We start from the raw sequence: 23,814 nt of genomic DNA, 5'->3' as shown, positions 1-23,814 counted from the left end.
AATATCATCTTGAATGTTCGAATTTGTAAAATCTCTTTAGAGTGCAATGTGACTCACCATCGTTTATTTAATATACTTGTGTAAAAATAGTTTGACATAAAATAAATAAATAATTAGAACAAATTCAAAATAAGTAAATTTTTTTCCTTTCTCTCGCTAAAATAAGTCACTTATAGAAGTTTAATATTACCCAATAAAATTAGTTTATTATTGACTTATATACTAAAACATAGTGAAAAATAATACTTCAACCAAATGTAGCATAAATGTATCATTTAAGTATAGATATAACAAAAATAATACATTCGACCCATTATAATAACCACCCTTTATAACAATATTTTAATATAACAGTCAAGTTTGTTGTAAAATTGATTTTATATTTTACTTTTACCCTTCCTAACAATAATTATATAAAGTAAGAAGTACACTCTTTATAAGACAACTTCTATAACAATCTCTTGTTTTAAATTTTAGTAAAATTAATTTTATTTTTAAGTGAAATAAAAATAAGAAATTATAGTTAAGATATTATTTCTATAAAATTATTACTTCTTATATAAAAATATTTTAACAACATTTTATTAAAAGAAATTAATCTTTAATAAATAGAATTGCATTTGTAAATTTTATTAAAGATGTAATATAAATTTCACTAGTTAATATTATTATTAAATTATAGTGTTTTAATTATAAAATTAAAAATTAAATATAATCAAAATCTTGAATGTTGTTTTGAGTGTTTTAAATGTTGTTATATAGGTATATAATAATAATTTCTTTATAACATCTAAAATTTTAACAAATAAATAAGTTATTATAAAGAGGGTTAACGTATATTTTATAACATTCGCAAAAACTTTGAAACTATATTATGATATTGTCATTTTCTCCATTCATCACCAACTTTGTCCCTATTTTTGGCATCTTTTGCTTACCGTTTTTGAGTCGGGAGTTCGTTTCTGCTCCAGCAAGTAACCACAAGATTAAGCAAGAAAAGCCAAAGGAAAATTTTGGTAATTCTTTTTTGTTTTCGTATTATTTAGCGTGAATTGCATCACATACGTTGTCATTTCTGAAGACAATCTTTTGTAAAATAGACAATTGCCATATCTCAACTAGCACAATCTTTCCATATAACAACAGTCGTTCCTTGTTACTTGTCGTTCAATAATGTTGCTTTCATGGATAATAGGTTGGCAATTGGAGTACGTCCCCATCAATTTCCAACTATTGATTTTATTCCCTAGGTTTTTTTATTGATCTTCAGCTAACTAAAAAAAACTCTTTCTCCCTGATTCTATCCAGGGAGTGCGATAGGAGCTAACAGGGCCCTCAACTCTTAATATAAAAAATTGCATTTTTTTATCTTTTAAAATTTAAAAAATTATAAGTTAGTTACCTTTTAAAAACGATAAAATTTTAATTTAATCTCTTAAAATTATAATTTAATTCTGAGCCCGAGAAAATATATAACATTTCGAGGATAAGACTTTCTAGCATGGGATTGGTCGGGGCAATTCCAATTTGAACTTGTGTTATTTAGGACTTGATAACAACAGGCTTCAAAGGAAAGTGCCTGAGGGGTTTGGGTTCTCAGAGTTTGTAAGTGAACTCAATTTGGAAAGCAACAATATGAATGGAAGAGTTCCTTTCCCTGCTAAATTCACTGCTAAGATTGGTGAAAAGTAAGGTTAAAGGGTAGTCTAAAACTGTGTGTTGACGAGAAATTAAGCCATGGCAGAAACATTGGCAGCAGGTCGAGGTATTGAATGCAGCAAGGCAGACATTCCTACAGTTGTCCTCTTCAATGTGTGATATAATGTTGGGCTGTTATCATATTCTTTTTTCATACAAAGTTGTTGTTTTAGGGGCTTCTTATGGTTTTAGTTTGATTGTTTATCATTGACAAATGGGAAAAAAAAATACAGATAGATATTACAGAAACAAGCTAATAGGATTGTATTACGATGGGTTTAAGATATGTAATTACTTTCTTCTCCATTCTGTTTTTGTCCAACAATCAACAAGTTACGTAATTACAACTGATGTAAACATGAGCCATTCATTATTATCTATAAAAAAATCAATCAAATCATAATATAGCCATGATCATCAGTTTGATCTGATTGACTATCCCTTCTCATCATAACAGTTAGATTTAGACAAGGCTGAGTGTATGAGTGCATTGAAAGTTTTCATCCATTGAAAGCTGAACCACTGAATCAGTTCCAAGTTTCAACAATGAATTCCAATGGAGCTTTGTACTCATACAAGGTTAGGTTTCCTCGGTGTGGGAAAAAGGAAACGAAACCAGAAAAAAAAACCAAGTATATGGTTTCTACTAAAGCAAAAGAGAGTCTAGCTAGTAGCTATCAGGTGTTTACTGTATACAACAAAAAAACAATGGTACCACCAACATTAGAATATTCCCTCAAGAATCCCCTCCTTCAAAAGCTGAAGCATTACTTAGTCGTTCATCTCGGTCTAATCCACCAGCAATAGAGCCAGCATCGGATCCGATATCGGAGTCTCGGGTCTTGGATCGCCTGGAGGATCCATCAACAGACTCTTTGGACTTATTTCGTCGACTACTTTTCTTAGGGACGCCAGAGGGGTCTTGGGAGTTTGAGTCAGTAGCTGGGTTTGGATCCTTTGATTTTTTCTTATGCTTGGTGGTGCCATCTGAAGCTTCCTTGGAAGAAGAGCTCTTGGAACTCTTCTTTGAGTGCTTAGGTTTATCTGGTTTATCTGGCTTTTCCTTGGAAGGTTTATCTCCTTTTTCCTTCACTGTAGACTCTTCTTTACTAGTCTTGGTTGAAGTTGAACTGCGCTTTGATGATTTAGGAACTTCTGCCATGTCTGTTACTGATGATGAACTTTGACCCTTGGAACCTTCTCGGTTGATCCCATCTGACATTTGGTATGAAATAAAATTATTAAAATTTTCCAAGAGATTGAACTATCGTTCCATGAAGAAACTGGTATATGGTACCTTGAGAGACACATTTGGCAGGATCATCATCCCGACCGTCTGATTTAAACTCATTCATCTGCATGTAAAATGAAAGCCAGAATTCAATCATGGCTTTCTTTTACTTGGGGGAATGTTAATTGTGTAATCATAAAAGAAGAAGAAATAAAAAATAAAAACACTTGATTGTCCTAGTAACGAAAGTAGTTTCTTTCAATTTACCCAGCTGGGTGCAGAGTTTACTGATGATGGCCCATCCCATCCTATATGAGCCACATGCTTTACATCTGTTGGCAAACCAATCTGCATTTCAGGCTCTTTCTCATTTTCTGCAAAAACACAAAGTTCAAACATTTTGTCATTCCAATCTGAAAACCCTCCTCTATTTTTTTTTGGAAAGAGATGGAAATACATACCAAAAATTTCAGAAATATATCTAAGGCCTTTTAAAAGGCCCTTCATCTTATTGTTTGAAGATGACATCTTCAAGTCTCACTCTTGAGGCTTTGATGCTAAAAACTTAAACAAACCTCTTAAGCTTCAAAGATGAAAGAAGAACAAAACTTGGTGTGTGATGCAAAGAGAAAGAAATTTGCATCACCTCATGCCTGCAACATATGAAAAGGAGATCAAATCCTTTTTTTTCTTTCTTTCAAGAAACAGGAATCAATTTTAAAGTCAAAATAAAAAAAGAAAAAAGTTAATATTTGATCAAAAACATCTGACTGTTTTTGACAAAGGTGTGATTAGGGTGGTGGTGTGGAGAAAAAAAAGATAATAATAATTAGGAAATGGAAAATTTCTGATTTAAACAAAAGTTTCGTTAATTCAATGGCACTCCATCGTTTCACAGTTATGATTAGTTAATCTAAATCAATAACTTGTCGATAATTTAGGTATGCATATGAACGAATGACCAGACATGTTCTATGTTTCTTTTTTTCTTGATAACACTAAATATAGGCAGGTTTTAACAAACTCTCTTATTTAGTAACTACATATTGATTATTGGGCTTATTCCTGTTTTATTTTAAGTGTTTTTTTTCATTATAGAATATAAGACATTTGACTTTCTTCATCCCGTTTAAATTTGGTTGATGAGTTTAGGATATGCATACATGTTAAATACATGTGTATCTAATTTATTTATATTTTAGATGATGTATTTTTTATTTACATTCAAAACTATATCAAATCTAAATGTTATATACGAGAAATTATTTTATGAACCTTTCCCAACACATCATTTATGATTTTTTTTTAATTATTTAATGACATTTCAGTAATTTTTTATGTCGTTGATATATAATTTTGATAATTCTTTTACTCAGAATCTCGAATCCCGAGCCCTAAACTTGAAACGCCAAACCTTGAATATTAAACCTCAAACCCAAAACACTAAATCCCGAGTTCCAAACCCTGAACCTTGAATCCAAGACACTAAGTTCAAAGTTCAAAGATTGGGTTTTGGGTTCATGGTAAAAAAAAAAACCAAAAGAATATATAAATGACATGAAAAAAATTACTAAAATATCATTAAATAATTGGAAAGGGACTATAAATGACAGCAGCTCGCAGACCACCTAAAAAGGAATATTTATTATTTGATCTGTATCCTGACATAAGAAGTCCAACGGGAGCAATACTTGAAATGGCAATCCATAAAAAAATACCGATATTGAGATCGGCTAAAATAAGGCAAGAGCTAAAAGGAATTACTTAAAAACTTAGTAAAATTGATATGACTGCTATAGCCGGTCCAATACTAAATAAATGAGTATTGCCTCTAGATGGAAGAATATTTTCTTTGAAAAGTAGTTTTGTTCCATCTGCTAGCGCGGTGGGAAAGGTCCGTAAAATAATTTCTCATTAAATACAAATAAAAATATTAAGTTATTAATATTAGATTATGTCAAATCCATCTTGTGTGTTGGATAAAGAAAAACTTGATATTAAGAATATATTTACAAATTTTATTGAATATTTTATATAATTTTATTACTATCCATGACCTCTAACTCTTAAAATGAAAGATAATATGTACTTAAGCATGCTTGAACTCATGTTTTCCTACATGTTATAACAATAATAATGCTAACTAAGTTGTGACTCAATTGGCTATTTAATAATTGAATAATAGATAGAATGCTAAAGTACTTATGTTTAAACCCTTATTAATCTCGGTTCAATCTCTAAACATTTGATTTTTAGTGGTTTTATTTATAAAATTTCATATAAAATAATAAAAGACAAAATCACCATTATATTAATTTAGTTGTATCATCCATTAACGAGTCCAAATTCAATTGTAAAACTACCAAAAATAGATTTCTGTACAAAGTAATAAATATTATTTTGAAGGTATTTATATCTTTTCATATTTTAATAAATCTAGAAAAATACATACAAATGATAAAAATTATAGTATTTGAACCTAAAACATCATAACATTTACTATCTCAATTTTAAAATTTCAATTGAAGCCACTTTTAATTTTCAAATAATTTTTTATTAATTAATTATATAATTCTTTTTCACCCCAATCCGTGTGTCATAATCTAGTATTTTTACATTCTTAAAAAATAATTTTAAGTGACATTATCTCAATCAACCACATTATATATATATATATATATATATATATATATATATATATAAATTAATATTCATTATGTTTTATAAAAAAATTTAAATAATTTTCTAAGTTGACGTAGAATCAACTTGACACCAATTTAATGAACTCAAGCTAATCCATTCTGAAATCTCCCATACACAAGAACTCACTTACTCTGTGTTCTTGAATTAACATCAACCAAACTTACCTTGCCACGAATTCGAAGCACTGGCGTAGGATATTATCAACATATCCTCCATAACATTTGATCAACATTATATTGACAACGTTGGGGTGGTGGAAAAGAATATAAGCATGCGGGAGGAAGTGAGGCGCGCTTTGGCAGGTTTAAATTTACAGCAAGGTAGCAACAGCCAACGAGTCGGTCGATTAATCTGCTGGGAGAGGCCGCTAGATGGCTGGAACAAAGTATACACTGATGGTGCTTTCAATACGAATGTGGGACAGGCTGCGCCGGCAGGAGTGGTACGAGATTACAATGGGAGGTGGTTACGGAGTTCTGGATCTTATGCAATCGTTGATGTTAAGTTGTGGAGAATCTATGACGGAAGGTTTTAATTGAAACCGACAGCTTGGATGTTGTTCATATGTTGGGGAAGCAAGTGTGTGCCTCATCACATGATGCGGTGGTACGTTGGATTATGGTTATGCTTCAATGAGATTGGGTTGTTCGTGTGACGCATGTTCACGGGGATAGCATGGTAACCTTGGCGTTGGATGGGGAACTTGGTTTGAGCGCGCCAGACAACCCTCCTCAAGAAGTTGATCATTTTTTGTTTGAAGATGTTAATGGATTAGGAACACGAGTAGTCCCAGTGTAATTTAGGAACTTTCCTTCTGTCAACTTAAAAAGAATAGAGAGATGGGCTTTAGCAGTGGAAGTCATTTGCCCATACATCAATGGTTAATTAGTTGTCCTATTATACACAGGAAATTTGGTTGAGATTTATTGTTAAATTTTTTTTAGAAATGGTGTTTGCTCTTTCATCCTATTTTAAGGTTTGTGAAACAAGATTAAAAAATCCTAAGGAATTATCAACTCCAATTCTACATCAAGTAACATTATATATTTATGAAAATAATATTATTTCCAATATTAAATTTTAATTTAACATTAAGTATAAAGTTAATAGAATATATAATTCTTCCTTTAAATTCTTTATTTTATATTTTATCAATATAATTTATGTTTGCATCAAGGTAGATAGATTAGGGCTGTTCATAGTTCAGTTAATATCGAATTAATCGGTCGAATTGATCTAATTCGGTTAATTAGTCAATGACAGAATTTAATTCAATCGAAAGTTGGTTAATGATTTTTTAGAATTTCGGTTATCGGTTAATTTAGTTCGAAATCGGATAATTAATCGAATTAACCAATTAATCGAAATAAATAATATATATTATAATTGTTAACTTTTTGTTTGGTTGTTAACTTTCAAGATTTATGTAATGTTTCTAATGTCTTATTTGTTGTTTTCAATTTTTCTGAACTATTAAAAAAATGAATATTAGCAAGGTATGTTTTATATTTATTTTAATCAAAAGACAAAAAAATATAAATTTTGGTTAATTTGGTTAGGCGATTAAATTAACCGAAATATTTTGATTTGATTAATATATTTGAAAAAACTTTGATTTGATTAACAGTTAAATATTTTTACATTTTAATAGTAATTTGATTAATGATAATTCGATTCGAGTATTAACTGAACCAACTATTTAAACACAGTTCACATATGATAATGTTTTCAACCAATGGAAATAAAAGATGATAATGGTGTTTGATTAAAATTAAGAAGAAACCACCATGGGTAGTGATATAAGTTTTTAAACACCATTGTTGTGAATTATTACAAGTACGTTTTAATTCTTTATTACTGATTAGTATCGTTGTAATGCTTTTTTTTTAATTTATTTATTATGTCGGGGACTCATATGTTATGTCTTATGTTGTGCTTTAAAAATAATGGTTTAAATTGACAGGTAGAATTATTAAATTTTATTATCAACAAGTTGTTGGGTCTAATGGTAAAGCATATTGCATTTTTAAAGGAAAATATAGGATCGAATATTAAAAATAATATTATTATGAGGGACATCCACGAACCTCAAATATAAATAGTAAAATAGACATGTATAATATTAAAAAAATTAATATATAACTTTTTATAAAAAATACAATTAACTTTCTCTTTAAAAGGCACTTGTTATAATAATAAAATTTATTATAAAAACGATTTTTATGTTTTCTTTTAATCCTTTATAGTAAATTTTCATTTATAACAACGACAAATATAGTTATTAAAATTTATGACTATTTCATATAAGCAAGTTTATTAATTATAACTTGTCAAATAAAAATTTTATTTTAAAAATATTATTTTAATAAAATACTTAAATTTCACATGAAAAATCTTTAATGAATGGAATTAAATATATTAATTCAATAAATTATTAAGTTCCCTAATTAAATACTCTACTATAACTTTGGAACGTTATAAATTTATAAATTGATTAATTGAATTTAATAACCCATAATTAATTAAATTTAATAACTCATATTGTTTAATTGAACTTGTTAGATTTACAAACTTTATAATTAATCTTGTGAAAGAATGTAAAATAATTTATGCATAAAAGTTATAATGCATGCATATGTTATATGTCCTTTCATTTTGTTGTTTTGATTCTTACTTTTATTTTTTAACATAATTCTCATTTTCTTTCATTTTTTAAATAAAAATTTACGATATGAATTCTATTGTAGGTTTATACCAATTATTTTTCTATATCAATATGTTGCTATGATATATAATAGTCAATTATTCATAATAGATAAAATATTGATGAGACAAATGGAGTTGTTATAGAGAGGGTTGGTTTTAATAATTAATAGATATGTATTATTTTTAAGTATTGTGATGAAAATTAGGGATAGATTATTATGAGGTTTTAGGTATTCTATGTAAGTAGCCATTAAAAGCTGAGATAAAGCAATAGCCCTTGAACTTGTCAACTTTTTTCAACTTAGTCCCTAAATATTTTTTGTTCACATTAGTCCTAGAATTTGGCAACTTTTCCTAATTTTGGTACATTTGATCACACTCTAATATTATGTTATGTCATCATCTAAAAAATTATAATATTTTTTATAAAAAAAAATGTGATGATGCAACACAATCTCAAAATGTCACGTTATCACAAGGACCAAAATTTGAAAAAGTCAAAAGTTTCAAAACTAATGAGGAACAAGAAAGTCTAGAGATCAAGTCGAGAAAAGTTACCAAATTTAGGAGACTAAATGTTGTATTATCCCTTGAAAGTTCATGTCCTTTAAAGTTGAATGTTTCCAATTTGATGTTTATGTGATATGACATTTGTTAGTTACCAAAGTAGTAAAATTGGAAAGTTTTCAAAAATGTCAATTAAATCATCCAAATGAAAAATTGATAATATTCATGTAATTAATGAAATGTTTATAATAGAAATTTAGATAAATTGACTTTTACTGCTCATTAAAACTTTGAAATTTTCCTTATTTATTCTATGAATGGTGAAAATTATGGAGACAAATTAATATTGTCGTTGGATATATAGTTGAAGGTAAAAGAATAATGTTGATAATTGTAAATACACAGGAATAATTATAATTCTGATTGTTTACACAATTCAATCTCCTTTGTTTGCATGGCATAGCTTAGAAAGATAATTTGTTAACTTGTACAAACATTGATTTAAGTTCGGTCACCCACAAGTATAGTAATCTCACTTTTACACTTCAGATATAGATTTCTCTTCTCTAAGTTTTTTCCTGTAAACTTAGATTGCAAAGCCAAGTAACTCACTTATTTTGCTTACAGAAATCACTCACAAATATGAATTCCTAAAGAACAAATAAGTGTTAACACTCTTGGTAAACCTATACAAATTTTGTGAATATATGTAATTTTGACTTGTTAACATATTGAATCAATTATAACATCAATCCCCAGGTAAGTAGCAATAAAATCAACATTGAGAATATCCTAATAAAATCCAAATAAGTCACGGATCTTGAAGATAATATTTCCAAGCGATCCGGTCTAATCTCCTTAAATAGGGGATCCGATTCAATCTAATCTTCATAATTTGTTTTTTCAAAATGATCGATCTTCAATGACGGGCCAACACACATTGAAAGGATTATCAAAGGTTATGGTCCAATTGTTTGTTAAAAAATATTGTCAATTTTATATAAGTTATGAAAGCTACATAACTTTAGGTGCAGTTGCAACTATTAGTGGCACTCCTCTCACACCTGCCTCAACAATTCTCCCATTTTAGAGTTCTAAACAAAATCAATATAGGAAAACAAATACAAGAAGTAAATCCGTACATGCTTCCCCTCAATGAACCAAACTTGGCTAATATCATAATCAAGCAATTTAACCATTAACGTTTTGAGATAGAAATGCATTAACAATAAAAATAGTAGAATTATATCATAGCAAAGTTGATAAGTATAAGAATTTATAATAAATAAAAAATATCAACACTTAAGTCTAGACAAAATAAATGTCCAATAGTTCAAAAATAAGAAGTTTGATAACCAAAATAACTAGAATGAATCAACATCATCAAAATCAAAATAAAAATCAACAGTATCAACATCATCTATCACTCCCCCTTCTTGTTGAAAAATCTTGCCAAAGTACAGCTATCCTTTCTTAGTACGAAGATTAAGAACCTTTATCTATTGAGCAAGTCTTAATTGAGCCTTCAGTTGAATGATAGTCTTGTCCTGCCGACCTATTTTAGCTTCCAAGTGTCCTAGCAATCGTTGCTCAAAGGCTAAATTTGAGCTCGTAATGCCAATCTCAATGCCAATTGGTTCAGTATCTGCTACTTCCACAACTGGTTCTTATTCGACCTAAGTTCCTAAAAGTCTAAGACGCACAAACACTGATGGTATCTTGGAATATGATCTCCCCAAGATTGAATTGAACAACTTCAACAATTTTCTTAGTAGCACAACCTACTTGTTTGCAATTGTATCCTTTGACTATGAAGAATCTAGTTGCATGTGACCATTGGTTGAACCCCATTTGTAATTGTATTGGCAATTTTTATCAAAAGAGTCGTTCTATTCATCATTCACACAGTGATTGTTCAAGGGTGCATTCATCCTTGCAAGACTAAAATCATACCACCCTCCTTTAAAACTTTTTGAAAATACTTGCTTTTGGGATCAACAATAGACTTCAGATGATTGGCATAGGACTCCAAAACCACGTATCTGACATATGATTTTACAAAGCTAACAAACCCCATCGAATCACTTCTTTTCAGGAAAGTATCTATTTATGATCATAGAAACCTTTTTCATCAATATTCTTCCCCTCAATATTGGTTTTCTTTGTAAAGGCTTTGTGTATGTTGGCACAGGCAGGTGAAAGGAATGTTTGATCTTGCTGTTTGGAAAGCTCCTCCCTCTCTTCTCTGGCCTTGGAAATAGCTTCTTGTAGTATTGAGGGAACACCAACCTCCATTTTTTTTGTTCCTCTCTTTTGAAGATAGTGGTGTTAGGTGTGGGTCCCACTATGTGGAAAACCCATAATTTCTGCCACAGTTTATTGTCTCTTTTTGGTTTTGTCAAAAGCCATTTTTGGGGGGCTTTTAACGGGTGATGTGGGCAGAAATTTTTGTAGAGCTAAAACAAAAAAAAAATCTCAAATTAAAACAGAGAGAAAGAGAGAAGAAAATTTTAGTTTTTCAAGCTTGGTGCAGTAGTGATCAACTCTTCGATCGAAGGTACATCCGTGGTTCGATTGAGCTGGTTTTTTGGACAGCAGCTAGGCGATAAGGTGTTCTTGACTTTGTACACTCGGATTTTTCATCCGAGTCTTGTAGCATCAAAATACCCATTTTTCAAAGAAATTGCGGTTTTGGTGATATTCTCTCATTTTTCTCTTTGCTAAAGATTATATATTGTTAGCCTTGTTGGAGTTGAATGTTTGTTGTAGGCTTGATATTGTGATCTTGTAGTTGAACATTTGATGATAGTGGAACTCTTGATCGGACTCTAAAGTCCCGTGGTTTTACCCTTGATTTAGAGGGTTTTCCACGTAAAAATATCGGTGTCTCTATTTATTTTTGTTGTGGTTGCATTAGTTGATTTGTGGTTGATTAAGGTTGCTAGAGAACATATCTTGTGTTATTGTGCTTGCCATAATTTTTGACAGGAGTTATAAGGAGAGAAAGAACACGGTTGTGCTTTCGCTTTGTTTGATTGTTCGGTTTCTTCCCAACAAACCGGTACCGAGCTTGGTTATTGTGTCAGATAATTATGGAAATTAATACGAGCAAGATGATTATGTTGAATGGCACAAATTATCAACTTTGGCGGAATAAAATGAAGGACTTGTTGTTTGTGAAGGCTTTGCATCTTCCGGTCTTTACTACTCAAAAACCCGATTCGAAAAGTGATGAAGAATGGGAATTTGAGCATCAACAAGTGTGTGGCTTTATTCGGCAATTTGTTGAAGAAAATGTTTACAACCACATTGATCAGGAGACATATGCTCGAACATTGTGGGAGAAGCTTGAAAGCTTGTATGCTTCGAGGTCGGGCAATAACAAGTTGTTTTTGCTGAAGAAAATGATGGCGCTGAAATATAAAGAAGGAATGTCTATAGCTGACCATGTTAGTGAATTTCAGAGTGTGATGAATCAGTTGCTTGGTATGGGTGTCAAATTTGATGACGAGATTTTAGGACTTTGGTTGCTTGCTACTCTACCAGACTCTTGGGAGACCTTTCAAGTCTCACTCATTAATTCGCTTACAGGGTATTATTACTTTGGATTTGGCTAAGAGTGGTGTGTTGAATGAAGAGGTTAGAAGAAGATCTCAGGGTTCTACATCACAGTCCGAGGTGTTGGTTATCGAGAACAGGGGGAGAAACAGAGACAAAGATGGAAAGGGTAGAGATAAAAGTCGAAGCAAGTCAAGATCGAGATACAAGAATCTTGAGTGTCATCATTATGGTAAGAAAGGTCATATCAAGAAATATTGCTTCAAGTGGAAGAAAGAGAACAAAGGTGGTGGTGATAAACACGATCGGAATGACGATGAAAAATCCGAGCGTGTTGCTACTGTTACTCGTGAAGATCTGTTAGTTATTTGTGATGAGAATTTGGTCAACCTAGCATGCGACGAGACTAGTTGTGTGATTGATACTGGTGCATCACTTCATGTCACGTCGAGGAAGGAATTCTTCACATCTTATACTCCTGGTGATTTTGAGGTATTGAAGATGGGTAATGATGGTTTGGTTTCGGTTATTGGTATGGGAGATGTTAGCTTGGTGAGTAACAATGGAACAAAGTTAACTCTCAAGGATGTCAGACATGCACCGGATATCCGTTTGAATTTGATTTCTGCAGGAAAGCTTGATGATGAGGGATTCTGTAACACCTTCAGTAAAGGGCAGTGGAAGCTGACTAAAGGCTCCTTGGTTGTGGCTCGAGGAAAGAAGAGCTCAAATTTGTACTTGATGCAAGCTTTGACTTCTCGAGAGATGGTGAATGTGACACTGAATGACACTCAACCGAAGTTGTGGCATAAACGACTCGATCACACATGAGTGAGAAGGGCTTAGTTGTTTAGCGAAGAAGAATCAACTTCGGGTTTAAAGAATGCTACATGAAGAATTGTGCTTATTGTCTAGCAGAAAGCGAGAAGAGTTTCATTTAAAGCCATCCTCCTCATAGGAAATCGAGTTGCTAGAGTTGGTCCATTCGGATGTTTGTGGTCCGATAAAAGTAAGATCACATGGTGGTGCACTTTACTTTGTGACTTTCATTGATGATTGTTCAAGAAAGCTATGGGTTTACACTTTGAAGTCTAAAATCAAGTCTTTGAGGTGTTTAAACAGTTTCAAACATCGGTTGAAAGGAAGCGGGAAGAAGTTGAAGTGCATTCGATCGATAATGGTGGCGAGTACACAGGGTCGTTTCATGAGTATTGTCTGCGACAGGGAATCAGACATCAGAGAACACCACCAAAGACTCCACAGTTAAATGGGTTAGCTGAAAGAATGAACCAAACATTGATTGAGAGAGTCAGATGTTTGTTGTCAGATGCAAAGTTACCAAGATCGTTTTGGGCTGAAGCTTTAAATACAGTGACACATGTGATAAATCTGTCTCCTAGTGTTCCTTTGAAAGGTGATGTGCCAGATAGAGTTTGGTTTGGTAAAGACGTGTCATATGATCACCTACGTGTGTTCAGTTGTAAAGTATTTGTTCATGTTCTAAAAGATGAAAGATCCAAGTTGGATGCCAAAGCTCGACAATGCATTTTTATTGGTTATGGTCTAGATGGTGAGTTTGGTTATAGACTCTATGATCCAGTTCAGAAGAAACTCGTGAGAAGCAGAGATGTTGTCTTCATTGAGGATCAGACCATTGATGACATTGATAAGACGGAGAAAGTGGATTCACAAGGTAGTGGTGACTTGATCGATGTGAATCCGATTCCCCTAGACTCTTCACCAGATCCTATCCAGGATGATGTGCATGGTGATATTAGTGGTGACCATCAGACTATAGGTGACTTTGATACTCCCATGGATGATGTTGTGAATAATCAACAACAAGCACCTATAGCTCCACCAGCAGTTCCACTTCGAAGGTCTTCCAGAGATCGACGATCTTCTGTCAGGTATTCTCCTGATGAATATGTTCTTTTGACTGACGGGGGAGAACCTGAATGTTATGAAGAGGCTATGGAGAGTGAATGCAAAGATCAGTGGGTTGAAGCGATGAAAGACGAACTTCAATCCTTGCATGAGAACCATACTTTTGAATTGGTGAAACTGCCTAAGGGCAAAAGAGCTTTGAATAATCGGTGGGTTTACAGGTTGAAGCAAGAAGAGAAGTCTTCATCTCCACGATACAAAGCTAGATTGGTCGTCAAGGGTTATACTCAAGAAAAAGGGGTTGATTTTGAAGAAATATTTTCTCCGGTTGTGAAGATGTCCTCTATCAGAACTATACTGAGTTTGGCAGCTTGTTATGACCTAGAGGTTGAACAAATGGATGTGAAACCGCTTTTCTTCATGGTGACTTGGAAGAAGAGCTTTACATGGAGCAGCCAGAGGGTTTTGTTGCACAAGGGAAAGAGAACTATGTGTGTAGATTGAAGAAGAGCTTGTATGGTTTGAAGCAAGCTCCAAGGCAATGGTACAAGAAGTTTGAGTCTGTTATGGGGGAGCAAGGCTACAAGAAGACTACTTCTGATCATTGTGTGTTTGTTAAGAGATTCTCTGGTGATGATTTTATTATTCTTTTGCTCTATGTTGATGATATGCTTATTGTTGGTCAGAATGCTTCTAGAATTGAGAAGTTGAAACAAGAGTTGAGTAAATCCTTTGCAATGAAAGATTTGGGGCCAGCAAAGCAAATTCTTGGCATAAGACTGACACGTGATAGAAAGGCCAAGAAATTATGGTTATCACAAGAGAGGTACATTGAGAAAGTACTTCAAAGGTTTAGTATGGACAAAGCTAAAGCGGTGAATACTCCCTTTGCTATGCACTTTAGATTGAGTGTTAAGCATAGTCCTTCCACAGAAAAGGAGAAGGAAGAGATGCAGAAAATTCCTTACTCTTCAGCCGTGGGTAGTTTGATGTACGCAATGGTTTGCACGAGACCAGACTTAGCTTATGCCATTGGTACAGTTAGTCGATTTCTTTCTAATCCAGGCAGAAAGCATTGGAATGCAGTGAAGTGGATTATGAGATATCTTCGTGGCACTTCCAACATGAAACTTTGTTTCGCAATGAGAAACCTGTTCTTGTTGGGTATCTGATTCGCACATGGCGGAGACATTGACTCGAGGAGATCTACTTGAGTTACTTAATCACTTATGCGGGGGAGCTGTGGCATGGCAATCGAGATCGCAAAAGTGTGTTGCATTGTCCACCACCGAATCGAGTTCATTGCAAAGAACCGGCGTGTAAGGAGATGCTTTGGATGAAGAAGTTTGTGCATGAGCTTGGTTTTACTCGGAGAAGTATGTCTGTCTTGTGATAGCCAGTGCTATTCATCTTGGTAAGAACTCAACTTTTCATGCTAGATCTAAGCATATTGATGTGAGGTACCATTGGATACGAGATGTTCTTGAAGCTAAGTCATTAGAGCTTGAGAAGATACACACTAATGATAATGGTGCTGATATGTTGACGAAGGCCTTACCAAGAGGAAAGTTTGAAGCATGTTGTTTGACCTCCGCATGGAGGCATTCCCCACATAGTTGGAGGGGAGATTTGTTAGGTGTGGGTCCCACTATGTGGAAACCCATAATTCGCCACATTTTATTGTCTCTTTTGGTTTTGTCAAAAGCCATTTTTGGGGCTTTAACTGGTGATGTGGGCAGAAATTTTTGTAGAGCTAAAACAAAAAAAAAAAATCTCAAATTAAAACAGAGAGAAAGAGAGAAGAAAATTTCAGTTTTTCAAGCTTGGTGCAGTAGTGATCAACTCTTCGATCGAAGGTACATCCGTGGTTCGATTGAGCTGGTTTTTTGGACAGCAGCTAGGCGATAAGGTGTTCTTGACTTTGTACGCTTGGATTTTTCATCCGAGTCTTGTAGCATCGAAAATACCCATTTTTCAGCAGCTGCGGTTTTGGTGATATTCTCTCATTTTTCTCTCTTTTGCTAAAGATTATATATTGTTAGCCTTGTCGGAGTTGAATGTTTGTTGTAGGCTTGATATTGTGATCTTGTAGTTGAACATTTGATGATAGTGGAACTCTTGATCGGACTCTAAAGTCCCGTGGTTTTTACCCTTGATTTAGAGGGGTTTTCCACGTAAAAATATCGGTGTCTCTATTTATTTTTGTTGTGGTTGCATTAGTTGATTTGTGGTTGATTAAGGTTGCTAGAGAACATATCTTGTGTTATTGTGCTTGCCATAATTTTTGACAGGAGTTATAAGGAGAGAAAGAACACCGGTTGTGCTTTCGCTTTGTTTCGGTTGTTCGGTTTCTTCCCAACAAGTGGTACATTAGACCTTTTTGCTCATGACATCTTTCAATAACTAGCTCCTTTTCAAAGGAACATAAAATATTTACATCCTTTTCAAATGGAAAAATAAAAAAAAGGAGTTATGTAATTTTAATTGCAATCATGAAGTTTGGATCCATTTATATTGTGATATATAAATTGTAATTTGATATAATTATACACATAAAATTTTGATTTTAATTAAATTATACACATTTTGAAAAATAAATAAATTCAATTATTTTTATAATAAATAAACATAATTATTATATAATCAATAGGTAAAATGATGTCTAAGTCAATAAAGGTATTAGTGGTCCAAAAAGTTCATTAAAATAAAATTGTATAGCTATATTATTAATAAAAGGGTAATTATTTAATATATCGTCAAGGAAGTTTTTTAGACTCTACAAACATGTCAATGATGTGATAAGTTTCACATTTATTTATATAATTATTTTTTTTTTATTTTTTTTTACTATATCCCCATAAAACACTTGTCAAACCCTCAACTCGTTTGTGGAATCTAAAAAACACCACTGATAGAGATTGAGTTGGTGTTACAAGTCAACCAAGCACCAATTCAATTAGAAAATTATACAAATGACTTTTCATATTTAAAACAAGTTATATTATGTGATACTACTTTACTCTTTTTAATTAAAATAAAAAATAAAAATATGCATATGGTGAGATCTGAACTTATGCCAATAACATTGAAAAACTCTAAATTTACTACTTAGCCAACACTTTATTTCAATTTATTTATATATTTTAATTTTATTATGCACAATTTATTACCTCTATCAATTGTATATATTAATAATGTTGCTAATCGGAATGATCTCACAAATCTATACTAACTTAAGATTGATGACAACACTATATAAACAATTGTATTCATTTAGGATTCTTAATATGATGTATTTATGTGTTTAAATTTTATTTTATTTACAATTTAATCTATTTTTAATTTTAATATCATACATGAATTATTAATTAATTACAAACTATATATTTCATTATTTATTTTATGTTATTCCTACACACGCTTTTGTACTAAATGCGTTATTCCACACACATATAATTTATTTTATATTATTCTTAATCAATTCAGTGGTTGTAATAAATTATTTTGATGGGATCTATAACTTCAAAAAGAATTAATATATTATATATAACCTAGGTAGAAAGAGAAATTTAGTGCAACTTGAAGGGAAAAAAAGAAACCTCAAATACATGGAAAACTAAGCAAGAGAAAATGAATACAAAATTTTCGAGTAGAGGAATAGAAATTTGATGATCTGCAGCTATGGTCTCTTGGCCTGCATGCAAAAACACAAATGAAATGAAATGAAAGATCAGTTTCTATACCTCTGACTAACTACTTTATGTACAGAATATATAAATAAAGCCTACCTTTTTCAAGTACTTGTTTTGTAACTTCAATGCCTCTTGACATGCTTTCTTAGCATCCAAGTTTCCAGTAATATCACCCAATATCTAAGGAAAAAAGAATAGAAAAAAAAAAGAGATATCCATGATCAGAGGAATGATGCTTTCATCAATGGCGAAGGTTTATATGTAGAAGGGATGGAAGAGAGAAGGGGGTACTGAGACAACGTCATCCAAACCCTTGGCCTCCTTTAGAATCTGCTTATTCTTGGTCTCAAGAACACTTGCAACAAGGAAAACAGCAAGTGCATTGTTTTTATCCGCATACCCAGTCTCCAAGTTTTTCCTTTGAAATTTCCCATACTGCTTTAGCATCTTCTGATTTAATTGTCCATAGTTGCTATCTGAAGCTCCGTCGGGCTGCTCGTATGACCAGAAGATATTAGGGTTGTACTCCATTGCCCACATTACCTGTCTTAGAATAAGCACATATGAAGAAACTGAAACTTCAAACAATCTAAAAAAATTAATGGGACCTTAAATTCTCTCAAAGAAATTACATCAGATTTGCTGGATATAAACGGGATCTTTCCTCTCACCTCCCAAAGATACAATGCATCGACGAAGGAAAACTCTCTCCGGAAAAGTACCATCAGCATGCGAAATGCAAACAGATACTCCCCGCCATCTAGATCCTCTGCCACACAAATCAAATGAGATATTAGTTTAACAAAAATAAAATAAAATAAAATTTCATTACATTACATTACTATGAACATGCCAAGAAAAAGAAGGCATAAGAATGAAGCTTTCTATTTTCGGTGCTCTCGATGTCCTTGAAATGCATTGGGTTCCCGGTTGTTCGAATTTCTTTCTTTCCTTATCTTGTTCAGGAAAAAATTATTCAACAGTCATTAATCCATGAAGTTGCACAAAAGGTTTCAGAGTGACTTAACAGCAGTAAGGAGCTCAAGGTTCAAGTGGCATAAAAACGGTTTGGTATGAGCCCCCTACATGTTATATTGATACTTGATTCTTTTAGGTAGCTTCTTTCTAACAGTGTAAATTATCAAGATAAGTTCAAGCTAAACAAGGTCAATGTTAACAGATAACAAAGAATAAAACCGAAAAAAGGACTAGAGTTACAAAAAGAATGGGGCAAACGAATACATACCAAGGTGTTTATGAAGCTGAGGGTCAACAGTTTTAATTACTTGTGAAAGTGTACCAAGCTGGGATTGCACTCCTATTGAAGTTGTACTGCACCTAAAATTTTCCCTCTGTTACAAAAAACAAAGTGCCAAAGTCCGAGATACACTTTTGGAGATATAAACCATAAGCAACATATATAAACTAACAAGCATGAAAGCCAAAGTTTTACATGAATCTTTTCCTATAGAATGATGCATATATATTGTATATAATAAGTACGATCGTGTTATGAATAATTAAGGATACAAATTTAAATGAATCTTCCCTCTTAAACAATAATGTTAATATTTTAATGGATTGTCTTTTCATGAATATACATTCAAAATCATCATATAGAACAAAAAATTGCACCAGTTTAAAGGAAGCATGTATCACGTACTGTCTTAATCACCATGAACATTATAGAGACTGGTACATCCAACTCTTAGTTTGAAGGCCTAGACCTCTATTTTCCAAAATGATGAGTTATAAGCAATTAATTCTTTCAACTAAATTAACCAATCATAAGATGCCACTTGAACAGAACATTAATTCATAAACATATACACAAATTGCATGGAAATGAAATAATAAAAGCTAGTGTATATTAGTCTCCACTAAAGCAATTATTCAATCAACCATCCTGCAACAAGTGAAGTATACCAATCTTCGCATCGCACGCTCAAAACACCAAAATGCATCTGCTTCATTTTCTAGAAGAATTACCATTGGAGAGCATATGTCATTCATTCCTGCTCATCAAAGAATAAGCTAAAATGTTTGAAGAACAATAAGAAATCGGCTATGTAATAAATAATGCAATCAAGTAACTCACCTTGAACATAACCAATATCATCATCTACCCATGAGTATATAGAAAGAACATCCCAAAGTTTTGCCTGATTAGCTTTGTCCTCGTAAAAGGCAAGTGCTCGATCAGTTCGAACAACATCCAAACCTACAAGCAAAATGCATCGAATACATCAAAGACAAATTAAGTTAAAAACAAAATTATTATCACAGTTATGCGATGGATGCATAGATGATTGAAAACCACTACTGAAGTACCTTTTATAACAAGCATGCTTTTTTAAAATGGATTTCTAACAATCAACACATCTTGCTACAAAGAATATCAGTAAGCATCTATGGTAGAAATTTACTAGTGTCACTGTCAAGGCATAAGAATGGTATCCTAAAAAAAAGAAGGCTGCCTAATTAAAGCCTTAAAGGGTATCTCAAGAATCAATATAAAGTATATGGAAGATCCAATTAGTTGAGCATGACATTATACACCATACATACCAATTTGATGCAATATAAGCATCCACTGAGCCACTTTCTTGTCTGAGACAGCACTTGTCACGCGGCAACCTTCAACTTCTATCGGTTGGCCATCATCAGTGATAATTGGTGTTGTAATGAAATTTCCACTACCAATGACGGACACCATGTTCCGACATTCAGTTTTCCACATGCTATACCTCTCCCTGGGATGGTTAGTGTTAGAAATTAAATCATAAAAACCAACTTAGTGAAACATGGAACACAAGCAACTTCAGAAACAAAATGCCCTTGAATATAAGACTGCATGATCAATGGAAAAGAAGGCATAAATATTCATAGAGTGAACAAACCATGTTAATTCAGTACTTTAAGGCTGAAGCAACAGCCCTAAAGCTTTATAAAACATTAACCAGGTCAAAATATGGAGTGCTACTAAAATTTAGAGTGAAAATAAAGACACATGAAATGGTGAACAATTTATACTTGTTGAGAAGCTAACATTGATTTCCTAGCTCTACTTATTGAATCATAAGCTTACGTTGTTACCTCCTTTGCTGTCTAAGCTGATTCCGATCCTCAAGGGTACTGTTAGGATTATAGCAACCTAGCAGGAACTCCCAGACTAACCCTTTGATTGAAGGGTGAATACCCTACCACAACAAATCAAGTAAATCAATAATAATAAGAAGTTGATATTTGATAAGTTTCTTAACTGTCAAGAGATGTAAATATGCAAACTATACCAGTGTAAACAGACACAATTAGATATAAGTTATCACTTGGTAGTACAAATGGTTAACGACTTCAATATGAAAAACAGACACAACTAGATATCAGTTATCACCAGTGTAAGCAGACAGAATGAGAAAGAGTAGAAACCTAGTCTGATACAAAATTGCAAGGGCATAAAACACATGTACGGGCATTCATGCAACCTTATCTGATATGGGACAGGGAAAGAGAGGGGAAGAAGTATGATTGCATTTCCATTCCTTTATGATTTGTAGGTTGGAGCAGAATACAAATTTAAAAGTCACAATTTTTCATTACATTTTTGTCCTCAACGCATTAAATTTGAACCACATATATGCTAACATGTCATGCAAGAGATATCTATATACCAGCTCAAACTTACGAAGAATTATCTGAGCCAATTTACTACCCCATAACCTCCTGAGGTTTTTCAAAAGAAATTCAATGCTGATTTCATTTGGGTGATTACACTATAGAACTCCTAGAGGCAATCTCATTTTGTACGAAATTCCATATAGACTTTAAAGTTTGATTTGACTGAGTTACTTCTTAGAAATCTTAGATCAAACTAGGTTTTATCTTAAAATACTAATAAAATTATCACACTCCAATATCTCAATTGCTACAACTTAAGCCTATTTCAATGTCCAATAGCCCCTGTCAGTTATAGGTTCTAAATTGTATATATAAATATAATAAATGTAGCCAAGTAACAGATATATAAGCAGAACTAGAAAGAAGCAAACCCCTCTTTGGATCCGTCTAAGAACTTTTGCAATATCCAGGCAACCGGTTTCAGAGAATGCCGCTTGCCATCTTCTTGCACTGAGAGTTTTCCCTGCCTGATGAAATCAATAAGGATTGCAAGTGCATGACCAACAAATTGGTATACATCTAGTAAAAAGCAAGGGTTACAAACGGAATGGAACAGAAACTTGAGTAAGGGAAGTGATGAGTAAATGATGCACACCCTGGGCTTAAAGCGGGTCTTTGGAATTTCAGCTACACATTCTGGTCTTATGGGATAGAAGGCTTCCAACTCCTCTGTTCCAGCTTTTTTACCAAACATCTTTGCTATTGCCTCCCAGACAATGGTTTAAACAAGGAACTTAATCGGTTACTGCCCATTAAGCACAATCAAACTAAACACATTTAACATCGCTAATAACAAACAGAAAGAAGGAAATTATGAAAAACACATCATCACAAGAAAGAAAGAAAAAAAATCTCGGCATCGTTAAATAATTCAAAACTACACCATTGTAATGCCAGATTAATTTCATTGATTCATGCTCTAAAAAACCCGGAATTATTTCCTTTTGATTACTATCACACTATCAATGGTAGATTCAAATATCCTTTTGCCCCTCCAATCATGAAAGATCCGAACTTAGATACGTTCAAAATAAAAATAATTATTTATCATCATAATTTTAAAGCTTACTTGTAGAGTGATGAATTGAAATAGGAGCTAAGTTTCTAGCAGGCAAGGACTGAAAAAGCTACAAAGTTTCCATCATCGAAGCTTTTTTTGTTTTTTTTCAGGAGACAGTAAGGAAAGGGAAGGAAAAGAAAAAAAAAAGCAACGATAATGGATGCAGAGGAATGAACGGTAAGACAAGAAAAAAGGTTCCTTTATTAATTTAAACGGTAAAACTGTTGTTGTTAATGGGAGCCAATCATGCTTTTTGGGAATTTTATTTCTTTATCTTTTAGATTTGATTTTCTCAAAGCGCCAAATATGAATCTATATTTTTACTATTTATCATTTAATTATTTCTTTTCTTTTACCTCACCTAATTGGCGATGTTCAATCAAACTAATATTAATCAAAATTGTTTTAATTTTTAAGTGTTAGCTGAATTAACCTAAATATATATTTTTAAATTAAAATAAGTATAAAATATATAAAATAAATAAATTGATAAGATTTATTTGACCGAATTAAAACTACATATAATTTATATTATTAATTATTAAATGTGGTTAATTACTTGATTTTGAACCGAATTAACCAATAACGAACTTTGAAAAATTATTAACCAACCTCCAACCAAATTAAATCGGTCTAATCGATTAATTCAATTTTAACCGAAATTAAAACACCCCAACACCTAAGAACACAATGATAAATAATGTCTTCTTTTTTGGTTAAAAATTTAAAAAAAAAACATGTATATCTTCAATAACACCAAACAATAGATTAAAAAGGTTTATAAAAATAATGATTTCATTCTATATTTGTTATATGAGAATTACAAGATGGATAAGTAAGTAATAAGTAACTATCAGTTTAATAATAGTACTTGTAATTTATGAGAGAGCAGGTTCAACAAAAGCTTAAAAATATGGTCTATCAAATGTTAGCTCCATGCAAAGAATCGGTTTGGTCTTTCCACACTCTTATATAATTAGCACTTTGAAAACACTAAACTTAGATATATCCATTATTACATAAATATCCATTAAAAACGATTAAAATATTGTCCAACTTTTCATTATCTTTTGACTTAATTTTTAAATTTATTT

General features: G+C 32.3%; 2 protein-coding genes across 4 annotated transcripts; both read right to left on the bottom strand.

The window, feature by feature from the left end:
- Positions 1–2,051: 2,051 nt before the first annotated feature.
- LOC108488141 (CRIB domain-containing protein RIC7) lies at positions 2,052–3,854 on the bottom strand. The gene is made up of 4 exons (XM_053022116.1): positions 3,391–3,854; positions 3,197–3,303; positions 2,996–3,053; positions 2,052–2,913 (listed from the first exon to the last, which is right to left on the bottom strand). The coding sequence occupies exons 1-4, from the start codon at positions 3,455–3,457 to the stop codon at positions 2,435–2,437; spliced, it is 711 nt and encodes a 236-aa protein (XP_052878076.1). The 5' UTR covers positions 3,458–3,854; the 3' UTR covers positions 2,052–2,434.
- Positions 3,855–17,811: 13,957 nt separating this feature from the next.
- On the bottom strand, positions 17,812–22,962 carry LOC108489124 (rab GTPase-activating protein 22). Of its 3 annotated transcripts, none has more exons than XM_017793418.2 (12): positions 22,730–22,962; positions 22,256–22,427; positions 22,032–22,127; positions 21,079–21,182; positions 20,551–20,735; positions 20,081–20,203; positions 19,909–19,997; positions 19,229–19,334; positions 18,615–18,751; positions 18,274–18,525; positions 18,079–18,162; positions 17,812–17,984 (listed from the first exon to the last, which is right to left on the bottom strand). In XM_017793418.2, the coding sequence occupies exons 2-12, from the start codon at positions 22,352–22,354 to the stop codon at positions 17,970–17,972; spliced, it is 1,290 nt and encodes a 429-aa protein (XP_017648907.1). In that variant the 5' UTR covers positions 22,355–22,427; positions 22,730–22,962; the 3' UTR covers positions 17,812–17,969. The 3 variants fall into 3 exon arrangements, with proteins under 3 accessions (XP_017648907.1, XP_017648905.1, XP_017648908.1); XM_017793416.2 differs by having other exon boundaries at positions 22,256–22,405; XM_017793419.2 differs by having other exon boundaries at positions 18,654–18,751; positions 22,256–22,405.
- Between the last annotated feature and the right edge of the window lie 852 nt (positions 22,963–23,814).

Source organism: Gossypium arboreum, chromosome 11, assembly GCF_025698485.1.
Source record: "Gossypium arboreum isolate Shixiya-1 chromosome 11, ASM2569848v2, whole genome shotgun sequence".
In the NCBI taxonomy this organism is placed as follows: domain Eukaryota; kingdom Viridiplantae; phylum Streptophyta; class Magnoliopsida; order Malvales; family Malvaceae; genus Gossypium; species Gossypium arboreum.
Note: the sequence above shows the minus strand (reverse complement) of the source record. Positions and strands in the feature narration are given on the sequence as shown.